This window comes from Haplochromis burtoni, unplaced genomic scaffold (genome assembly GCF_018398535.1).
Source record: "Haplochromis burtoni strain Fernald_Lab_line unplaced genomic scaffold, NCSU_Asbu1 Contig_126, whole genome shotgun sequence".
NCBI lineage: Eukaryota > Metazoa > Chordata > Actinopteri > Cichliformes > Cichlidae > Haplochromis > Haplochromis burtoni.
In genome coordinates, this window is record NW_024582487.1 from 1,516,043 (window position 1) to 1,528,071 (window position 12,029).

General features: G+C 37.2%; 1 protein-coding gene across 1 annotated transcript in view; it reads right to left on the reverse strand.

Moving 5' to 3' along the window:
• Positions 1 to 12,029, reverse strand: part of galnt14 (UDP-N-acetyl-alpha-D-galactosamine:polypeptide N-acetylgalactosaminyltransferase 14 (GalNAc-T14)) — a 232,178-nt gene that overhangs the window by 85,052 nt on the left and 135,097 nt on the right. The window contains exons 4-5 of the mRNA XM_005929923.3: positions 9,269 to 9,336; positions 1,068 to 1,133 (exon numbers count right to left, since the gene is read on the reverse strand). Of these exons, the coding sequence (XP_005929985.1) occupies positions 1,068 to 1,133; positions 9,269 to 9,336 (134 nt within the window). The remainder of the gene's footprint in view (positions 1 to 1,067; positions 1,134 to 9,268; positions 9,337 to 12,029) is intronic.

Here is a 12,029-nt window from a genome sequence, read left to right on the forward strand (position 1 = left end):
TGTATCGTTGCACCCCTACTGTCTGCCTCAGTATGTGTGTGTACTTGGGTCTATTTTGTGAATTTGCTTCTAACAGTGGGGTGTAGTAGTTAAAGTGCAACATTCAGTGGCAAAAAGTTAAACGATTAAAAGACCTGAATAAACCACAGCATGCCACCTCCACTATTGTTTTAGTCAAATAAAATGTTCCTTCAGCCCGAAGTATTTAATCCATTTCAATTCCTTAAAAATCATGCACATACCAAACATCTTGAGTCAGCTACAGTGGAAGATTATATATGTCTTAAACCTTTTTCTGGCCATTAACCATTTCTTTATTCACAGTATACTCCTGACCCCGCCATATTGTCAAGCTGTCATGTTAATTTATGTATTCCATTCATTCGTATTCTATATTTAAGAGCAAGGAGGCAGCTCCAAATGGATTATATGGAAAAATGATAAGCATAGCCATGACGCATGACTGTATTAACCATTAAAATGAGGAACACCATCCATATTTAGTGTGACTGAGGCTTTAACTTCAAACTGGTTGTCATCTGTGATTAGGTTATTTATAAATTTTTTTTTTTTTTTTTAAATTTCAGCATATAAGCTTGCTTTTGAATTAATGTATGTTTGGTTTGAGATTGTGGAAGACATTTTCTTTTCTGTGACATTTTTTTATGATAGCCTGCCACTCTGGGCTCTATTTCAGTAGCTCTCCTGTCACTTCAATTCACTTCAGGTCATTTCAGTTCTGCAGTTCAATATGTAGCCAGAGATGAATGAATCAATTTCACTTCACTCACTGTCTTTCTGTCTGTCCACCCGTCTCTGTGTGTTTATATACAGCATGGGATTGTTTAGGCAGAGAGTTTTCAGTACCACCAGTGAAATTTATATTCTTTATACACACCCTGAATAACACCTTTTTATACACATACACACACAAATCTAGCACACCGGTGACAAATGAGATGCCAAAAAACCTACAAAGAACATAAGAATGATTAAGCATGCAAATTTATACACACTAGCATGTTAAAAATGCTAATGAAATTTTTCAAACGCAACTGCTTCCATACCTTCTCGCTTGTTGTTGCGAAAGCATTTAACTTTGGGCAGTTTGGTGAGAAGCTGGCAGTCACTCTCTGGGAAAGAAAAAAAAACAGCATGAGCAGAATACGAATAATAGAAGGAAACATTGTGTGCCGTGTAATGTATATCTTGATAATTTCTTTGAAAGTCTGCAGAGAAACCAAATAGTAGCCCACTGAAAAAAATGACAACAATTCAAAGCTTAAGGTTTGACAAGTTAGACATTTGTCTAGTTGCTGTTCAGCCGGCTGTGAGGTCTCCACTGAATTTCTGAGCTGTATTTCTTTTTTTTTTTTTTTGTATTTTGTTCTTTTTTTTAATAAAACTGTCAAAAATACTCTGGTTGAAAGTGTCAAAATGAAAAGAAGAAAGCAGAAAAAATGAATCACTGGTGTACAATATGTGAGTCATTTAATGAAGTCAAGTTAAGTGAAATTAATATTAATGATTTTTAGAACAGGAAAATAGTGAATGTACTTACAATATCAAAAGAGGATTTCAATAGCGTTCCATTATAAATTTCAGAATAATGAGTCAAAGATTGGAAGAAAAAAAAAACTAGAGAAGAAAGAGAAGCCGTCACGGCTCAAAAAACTGGAAAATGTCATGACTTATGATAATATGATGAGTATGTTCTGTCTTACATTCCTAATCACAATGGTGGTGGGATCACAAATGATTTCTTAACAGTTAGTTTTTGTTTTTCCCTGTAAGTGTTATTGTTAAAACTTTTCTGAAATATGTTCCTGCAGTCAAATTAAAAATAAACACATTTTCTTCATATTAATATTCAAGTTATTTTCTGTGCTCTATTGTGAGTAACATATGGGTGCATGACATTTTCAGTTTTTAAAAATTATTATTAGTATTATATTTTACACAATATAACAGTTTTTTCTCAAATGGTTTTGTATGTGATGTTTTGTGTATAGCGACCCTGAATGACTTAACACCTCCATCAGAGCGCTCTGACCCAGAAACAATGCCCCATGGTTGTTCCCCTCTCCACTGAACTTCTCCCTTCAAGTGGACAAAATATATGTGACCAAGAGCATATGCACTTTGATCCAAGCAGAAAGGTTTTGACTCAGTTTGGGGATAAATTCTTATTGTTATTTTATATGGAATTTGAACTAAAACAACACAGTTTCCAAAAACCTTAAAGTTCAGACACACCCCCATAAATATTTTTTGTTTTTATATACTAATTTGGCTCTGTGGTTCTCTCTCAGCCTGAGATACCCTGCATGATGAAAAACAAAATAACCATATAAACAGACACTAATGTTTGACAAAGCTCGAAAGGTTGAGAGGCATTCAAATTTTAATTGCAAGCATTGGTGTAACAGCATCTTTGCAGAGCTAGAAAAGTTTATGTGTACTACTGTTCCACATGCCTTAATGCTGACTGGCTGCAAAACCCTCAAGGTATGCCCAAAAGGCCAGAGAAGGTGGAGTTATGTTAATATTATTAATTGGGTGTTGGCATCAGTTTCAGTTTCAGTTTGGATTAGTCTTGGCTAATATCAGGTTAGGGAAAAAGCACGGAACTAATGGGCAGTTGTATGGTCAGTTCCTGGTGTTTTTGATCTTTTCCTTGTTTTTGCTAGGACTGCAAGTCTCTTATTTGTATTTGGTCTTTGTAAGTAATTCAGTTTACACTTTCAATATCAGTTTCAATTTAAAACTTTATCTTCTTCTATATTAGGATCCTTTGAGGCATGTACATAGGAACCGTTACATGTTTGGGGGCTTGTCCAGGATATGCACACATAACCTCTGAACCCACATACTGTACCTGCTGTGAGGAAAAATATAACCAGATATTTAACATAATTTGACTATAAAATCAGTCATATTCATATCTGAAATCATCCACAGCATTTGTTGGGGGAGGACGAAGTTAAGCTTAAAAACAACGAGGACAGGTCAGCTTGTCTCAGCGGCAGCTGATATCTCAACCTATGGATTCAAATGCCAAACCTCATTTATGGCTCACTTTAAGCTATATTAGTCTGCCCATGATCTGCAAGCCACTTTCCAACCCAACTCTATCCCAGCTCCTCATTTCAAGCTTTTTCAACATACTGACTGTTGGCATATAAATACTCTTCCCGTTACACTATTGTTGTAATTAAGTCCTGTTTGTGGACATTTTACGTCTTTGTACCTACCTGCTTAAGACGACTATTATACTGTATATTAACATCAGCAAAAGTAGAACATATAGACAGTCATTACCTCCTATGCAGATTAGATCCAGCTATAGCTATGCTTGCTTAATTATAAAATCTTCTTGGTCATTGTCCACCACAGCATACATCTCATGGACTGCCCTCTCAGCTGTTTGCAATGATAGAAACATATTTTTGATAATATGCTAAGAAAAACTTTAAAAAAAAAAAGCAGGGCATCTTTTTTCTTTCCAGATTTTTCAGTTGAAAAATGTTCAACTTCTCATAAACAATTATGGCGAATGCTGTCATTTTTTAACCAGACTTCCATTTTCAATGGCAAAAGGGTGAGTAAAATACTTCAGTGAACAAAGATCACATCCTATTCGCACTAGTGCTGAACAATGGGGACTTTTTACTGCTTGTATGAAAAGTTTGGCTTGCAGGACGATTTAGTTTGCAGTGGGTATAGCAGGTAAACAAAAGTCATCTAGAGTCACCGTTTTTACAAGATATTACTTCCTTGGATATTCTGTATCATAGCAACGAAAGAAATACTTCATCTCCAGATTGCTCTCAAGCACTCGCAGCTGGCATTTTTTAGCTGCCAGAAGAAAAAGAAATCTCTTTGGTGCACAGTTTAAAGCAGATCGGATGAACAGTTGTCGAGATATATAGATTTATAGGACAGCTCTCTGTGGAAACATATGGCAACAATAGTTCTTGAATGAAAGAGGAGAAAGCTAAAAGTGCAAGAGGTTAGGTGGTAGTACCATAAATTATTGGATAATTATTATTATTTTTAAATAGAAGTGATATTATAAATGTATCAACTTTAGTACATCAAGAAGAAGATTTTTATGAGAGTTTATAATCTAGAGAACTGCCTCAACATAGGAACAGTGAACAAGACAGAAACATTAAGTTGATGTGCTTGAGGAAGGTAGTAAGAGAAAAGTTGCTTATGATAGGTCAAATATCCTAAAACAAATCACCACAAATAAGCAAAGGCAAGGCATTAAACTTATTGACTCACACCTGTGTGGGCGGCTGGAAAAGTTGTTTTCTCTTTGGCTATGTATATCAGCATGCATATGCACTGGTGATATGGTTGTATAAGTGTATATGCAGTATTATTAACACTGATTATCTGTCGGTAGTTGATTTGCACATCCATCTGTGGTTGTTTACTGGCATGTATCTGTCTCCACTGCTGATTGCATCTATTCACTGTTGCCTCACCTACCCCAATCATGTCTTTATCTGCTGTTATTTAACCTTCATCACTCAGGTTTTCACTTCTGTTGCTCTCAGATTGGTGAGTTAGAAAAATGTTTTAACAATTGCATGTTGAAAAAACATTGGAAAATCACGAGTTATTACTGAGACACAAAGCCTGTTCTACAAAGGTTGTACGGGTTTGGGGTTCATGTTTTAACTTCCATGTTTAAAACAACCTTTTTGTTTCTATTTGCTGTTTGGTTTGTAATTGACCAGTCAAACAGGCTAAAGTCCCCCAGTGCAGTGTGATGAATCAGAAAACACAGTTTTAAGTAAATATAGCACAAATTATCAAAAAGCATGTTAAAGTGGGCATACAGTGTCCTCGGTGTCATGGTTGGTCCGTCACTTGTCATTCAGTCAGTCTTTTGAGACTTGTCATTCTCAAAACATACAATGGGTGATAGCTAAAGCCATCTTTTATTTACAGTGTTTCCTAACATTGCAAACAAATGCATACATTGCATGTTGAGCGTTTGAATATAGATGTTCTGTAGACTTCTTTCTTAAATGTTTTAAAAATACTGTGAAATATTTTGTATCTGCCCATGTTCATTATGAAATGTAATAATGTAGAGACAACATGAAAATTGGTTTAGCTTCTGGATTGCTTTGATTAATGATAATGGAATTAAGAAAATATAAGAAGAATATAAGAAACCTTCAATTAATCTAGCTGCTGCTCAAGGCATGTTAGCATTATATTACATTCTGCTGCTCAAGGCATGCATTAAGATTTAGGCTTGGCTACGGGTTACTAAACTTGCAACAAAGATGCATAACATGTACTGTGATGCATATAGCCTAAATAAAAAAAAATTAAAATGAAAAACCAAAAATATCACAGGGCTTTTTAAAGAGACTCTTAGCTGTCAGTAAATGGTTAGAAAGTCGTTAATATAATTGAATTCGTAAGAACATCTGAAATTACGATGCTTTGGGGAAATGGCTCTTGGATTTCAGAAAGTTCACAGAATTTTACTATCATCCTATCTTTAAGATGCTTTTGGGAAAACTGGCTGGAATTGCAATTTGACAAGTTGATCTTCAAAACACTCAGCTGCCACATATCGTTAAGTGAAAAATCTCCCTGCGCTGATTTTGATCTTATTCAAATTTAAGAGGGACGCTGAAGCACTCACTGTGGTTATTTTCTCTGCTACGTGCTCATTAAGCCTGAAGAGGGAAAAAAACACCTAAACACAAGTTTTTTGTTGGTGCCTCTATCATTTTCTTAAAAAATTCTTTAATTGTGACTTAAAATTATAGTGAGGAACATAACTACACTTGAAGCAGTTGAGCAGCCTTTAAGAATAAACTGTGTGTCGGTGAAACTGGAGAAAGCTGCAGGAACAAATCAAATCTTGTCAGGCAGCTTTAGCGTCTCCTGAAGCTGCTGTTTCCAATGTAAACCATGTAGTGTTCAGTTGCCTGTATATTTGTGCTTTCCTTATCACTGCTTTACTCCCTGACCATAAAAACCAAAGTGCAGACACTTTTTCTGATCATATCAAAGTCTGCTGGCCAGAATTTATTTCCTAGCAGGATTGGACAGAAAACTGAAAACTACAAACGACTGCACCTCTTAACATACTATCTCACTAGGTCTGCAGTAACATTTTGAAGCTATTTATATTTGACTTCCATTATATTCTGCTCTTGGACATACTGTAGTTTTTATTCCACTATGCTTCTATTTAAAACAAATCATATGATCCTGGAATATTAAACCATTTTACTACCCCTAGTAGTTATAATTAACTCCACTATGACCAGCTAAAGCATTAAACTGTGGCTGCATATTCATTTGACACCAATAATGATCCAGTGATTGATATATTACTTTGAATAACCCTTTTGCTTAATGAGCAATTTAATTTTTAATCTTTAGGGGAACAGTAGCAAAAATAGGTCCCTACATAAATACTCTGATCATCTCACTTTTAATTACGCAAATCAAACTGATTTATAGGACCAGGGACCATTTAGATATTGTATTAAACATTGGAAAGCACATAGACGTTCACATTTCTACACTGGGTGCGTTGGTCCATGACCAATTCTGGACATCTATACAACATCCGAGTTGGTCCACAATTTGGACGTCCAACCATGACCTAACCCAACTTATGATGTTCAACATTTCAGACTGGATCATTTTTTGGGACGTCATGTGAACGTCTATGACAGGTGCAGGGAGCTTACATGGTTAAGTAATGTAAGACTTTTTTATTTACAAATATCAACATTGTTGTTATCAACATGACACGTGAATACAGATTGTTTATAAACAAACACAATTTCTCACGTGTTAGCTTATTGATTTTTTTTTATTTGACATTTTTTAACTGGTTTATTTATTTTAATTAATCAACTTTTTTTTGTAACCAGGCAAAACTGTTGAAATCAATGTTAAAATGTAAAATAATAATAGTATTTAGAAAAATGTTGGAATTCCTTTTAAAATGAGTACACTGTGTTTAATAAGTTTAAAAGACCACTTGCATTATAAATGGTTTGTTTTTATTTTAGTGAGGCTGGTCTTATTTTGAAGAGGAACTTCTAAAGGACATCTCTGCGACATCACTTTGTGAGTATATAGCCAATATAAAGGATTCAAATCATGGTTTTTGATAAACAAATTTTCCATAGACTCACTTCTTTCTGTGTGATTAACCATGTTTTTAATTTATAGGATGCCAATTAATGGACATCATGCATTTTGTCCACACTTTAAAAATGCCACCTTAAATTACTTCATAAATTAAATCAACAAACAGGGCTTTGAGAGTAGAGTTTTAAGCTTAGGCTTAGTAGTCCAGACTTGTCTAAGTAACTGCTTGAACTACATTAGATTCCAGTGTCTGCAATACTGTCATACTTGGCTCTTACCCTAGATGAGATGAGTAAATGGCCTGTATTTGTATAGCGCTTTTACTAGTCCCCCCTAGGGACCCCAAAGCGCTTTACACACCCAGTCATCCACCCATTCACATACTGGTGGAGGCAAGCTACAGTTGTAGCCACAGCTGCCCTGGGGCAGACTGACAGAAGCGAGGCTGCCATATCGCGCCATCGGCCCTTCTGGCCAACACCAGTAGGCGGTAGGTGAAGTGTCTTGCCCAAGGACACAACGACCAAGACTGTCCGAACCGGGGCTCAAACCGGCAACCTTCTGATTACAAGGCGAACTCCCAACTCTTGAGCCACGATCGCCCCAAACTCAGACACTCACTACTATTTTATTTTAAGGATTATCAAATTACAGTTACTAAAAAACCCTCAATACTATCATTTCTTGGTAATCAAATACATAAAACATCATATGACACTATATATTTTGTTGATTAATTTCCATTTGGTACTCTAGCATGTATTAGGGGCAGTAGCAGGACTCATATGCATTAATTAAAAATAAAAATTAGTTTTCAATATCACACATAGATACACGGGTGCAGGGGGGCAATATCAATATCTGGCATTTCAACCTTGCTAATGGAAAAGCTGGAGACTGAAGCTCCAACCATCCAGTTAGTCCCAAGTTAAGGGACAAAGAGCTAACTCAATGGTATATTGGCAAAATATATTAGGTGCCCAATACACACAAACAATACTTATGTGGATCAAATCATTGTTGATTTTGGACTTTTCATTGGATTTGTTCATTTGTTGACTATATTACTCCATCCACGACCTACGAGAAGAGGGGATGCTGTAAACATGGCCTTGTTCTAACTTTTTTTAGATGTGTTGCTTTCATCAAATTCAAAATGGGCTTATTTGTTTTTTTTTTTAAATGGCACAGTTTAAACCTTTGATATTTGATATATATAATATGATATCGATTTTTCTATGATCTATTGTGAATAAGGGTCGTTGAGGGATTGCTAGAAGTTGCCTGCTGTTGCTATTGCTTGTCACTAAAAGCTGGTAGTTTGTTTCAAAGATGCCAAATTATCTGCAAACACTCTCCAACCACTTGCCAAGCAGTAGTGAAACTGTAAAGAGTGTGATGCAAAGCAGAATCAGAGACCTTTGCCTTCAAAGTAAAAGTTGCACGTTTATAAATGGGGTGGTATCAGAGGTGAGGCACATCTTTTACTTTGAAGGTGAACACACTCACTTTCTGTTTTGAATCAAATTTCTTTGGATTTTTTGAATGTTACAACTGCTTGGTGGTTTGAGGGCATGATATTGTCTTTTAACAAATTTTGGGCAATCTGCTAGTGACCAAAGCAACAATGACGACAGCCAGCAACCACTCAGCCACTAAAGCCTAATCCTTAAAAATCTGCCCACAAACAGATATAAAAACAATGCTACTTGTGAATTCTTGTTCTAGTTACAAAGAGAAAACAGTGGTAAGCCGTTGTGGCTGATAAATATCCTTAGAGTCTGATGAATCGAAATCTCTTAATCTAAATAAACGTTTTCCGGTCTGTTTGATATAGTTCACTAGGACTTTTTGAACCTCTGGAGATGGACTGGGCACATCTGTGGACGAGATAGTGTTCACGCTGTGAACGGGTCTCCTTTCTGACCCAGAACGGAGTTTCTTCTCTTTTTTTTAAACTCCATTTTAATCCTGAAGCTGTGGACCCAGCTGCTGTGGACACATTCCTCCCTCTGACCTGTTTTGTAGGTCTCATCTTTGTTATCTCTGACCTGGAAGAAACCAGGCATGTGTATATTTGCAGTGTGTATATGAATGTGTGTGTCCAGCTGCAGCTCACCGTCGTCACTGAAGTCGTCCACCAGAATGATCTCATAGATGAGATGAACCGGGGTCCTGTTTAAAACACTGGAGAGAAGACAAAAAAAAAAAAGTGATTTAAAATATTAGTCAGTTTGCACAATCATAAATAAGTATTCAAAACAAATGCATAAATGCATGGAAAAAGCTGACAAGTAAATGCCAACCTGCAGTGATGCAAACACACACTCAGGTGCTCATGAATCCATTATGTACGCAGCACACGCCATACGAAACAACATATTGAAAATGTCAGCCCAAATTCCTGTTATGAAAATGTATGACGTGTCGCCTCTAAAAAAACTATTTCATTAAAGAGGAAGATTGAAACATAAAAAATTCATAACTTTTACTGGAAGAAAATGAGAAAATGTGTTTTCTTCTGGGTGGGTTTCTGTTCCATTTTATTTCATTATTTCTACCGTTCAATAACCTCTGCATTCATCATGTCCTCTGGAGAAGTGTAAAAAAGGGAGAAAAGGAGAGGAGGATGAATGTGGGACAGGGAATGAAGAAATGAGAGGATGGAGTAGATAAAAAAAGAGGATAGAAAAGTGAAAGAAATGAAAAGAGAAAAATCAGGGAGGAAGAAGAGAAGAACAGAAGTATGGTAAGGGGAAGACAGGGAGTGAAGGTAAAAAGGTACAAGAAAGTACATGAAAGATGAACAAGTAGAAAATCGATGGCTGAGGATCACGGTTGAGGGAACGGGGCAGAGGAAGAAAGGAAAGATAAAAGAAAATATTAAAAAAGCAATAGGGAGAGACTGAAGAGTGTAAATGAAAAGGGGGGAAAAGGTGAGAAGAAAGGAACCAAATGAGACAGAAAAAAGGTGAAATGGAATGAGAAAGGAAAGAGATCTGTTCCTTCTTCATATTTATCCTGTTCCAAAGGATGAATATGAGAAAGAGATACAGGCAGGGGCGGAAAGATACGAGGATGAAGAGAGAGCAGGAATGGGAAGGGGGAGTAAGTGGGGAAAAGGGTGAGAAAGTTTAAATGTGAAAATTAAAGGAAGACGAGGGAAGAAAAGAGCTAAAGGAGGGGTGAGCAAGCATAAAGGAGGGAAAAAAGGAAATCAAACTGAATTGACAGGTAGAAAAGGATAGATAGAGGAAAGAAAAACGGGAGGAAGGAGGAGGAAATGAGTAGGAGGGTTGTCACTTGATTGAGACTAAAAACAGGGAGGTACTGTGTATGGAGAAGAATGGCAGAGGTGAAAATTAGCAAGAGACTAGTGAGGAATGGATGGAGGAAAGGTTGGTAATGTAGAGGGAGGAGGAGGTGTGGAGAGAACCTGTGTCTCTGGGGCACTGGACCCCATCAGGAGGAGTTATGGATGCTTGGAGGTAGAGGGTAGGAGAGGTGGGGCGAGATAAAAGATAATGAGGGAGGGGGGAAAGAGAGAGAGGGGGTCAGGGAGAGATATGACAGCATAGTAAGGGAGACAAATAATCCTGATGCTAACTCTCTCTTGCTCTCTCTCTGTGGGCTGAGGGCCGATCAGGAGAGATGGATGAATGGATTGATGGATGAGATGGAGAGGAGGGGGAGGAGAAGGAAAGGTGTGGAGCAGGAAAATAAATGAAAGAGGGAGAGACGGGTGGAATCAAGATGGAGGGGAAAATAAAGACGGTGAGATGAGGTGATCAAGTAGAAAGAAAATAGTGCATTTATCGCATTAGTTCCCATTAAATCACCCTGTATCCATCTATGCATCTATCTATGAAACAGATATGAGTGAAAGGACACAAATCTCTTTTCCTTCTCTCGCTACAACTTTTCTTCTCCCTTTCACAACCTCCAATTCCTCTCACTAGCTTCCATCTACGCAAACACACACAGACACACACAGACCCACACACACACAGGAGTTCCCATTCTCTGGTTCACAGGCCACTAGCTATGAGGCTTAACCTCCCCTCAGGCGTGCTGAGGGAGAAGCTATCTTCAGCTCACAGAAAATATTATCACCGCTGACAATACCGCAGTCGGCTGCCACAGAATAGCAGCTCTATATCTGCGCCGCTCATTTCCAACACTCTATATATCAGTTTTAGCTGAGAATTTTTTGAAAAATTTTCATTACCTACAGCCGCCATTTGGAGGGTGCTTTCATCCAAAGTGCCTTAAGAGCATGCATTTTTAAAGAGTGGCAGGTGTGGGGCCCCGTGGGAATTTAACCCCACTCTCTGGCAGTGATAGCACTGATCTTAAATCGGTGCTACTGTATGACTGCCAGGGTGAGGGGTTCAATTCCCACAGGAGCCATGTATACAGGCTGAGAGCGTTCATGCTCTCAGAGTAGAGCGAGGCACTTTGAATAAAAGTGATAAAAGCTTCCTCTGAAATACGTATCTGTGAAACAACAAAATGAAAACAACTATTAAGCAAGAAGAGATATTTAATAAATTCAAAATTAAAATTAAAATTTTATTTGTCACACACACACAACCATACACAGTATGACATGGGGGTGAAATGCTTGTAGCTGTACAATGCCCGACCATTAAATGTCAGAAAAAAAGGTTTTCCAATATTTACAATTTAGAGGTTACTACAAAATTTACAAATTAACTTAGGAATTTACAGTAAAGAATGTGCAAATAGCAGAAGAGATCATAAAGATTATAAAGATTATAAATTATAGGAATTATAGGATTATAGGAAATGTGTGGTGGTGCGTGTGGTGATGTGATGTGTGTGAGAGTCCAGTCTTATAGTGACGTGTGTGGGAGAGT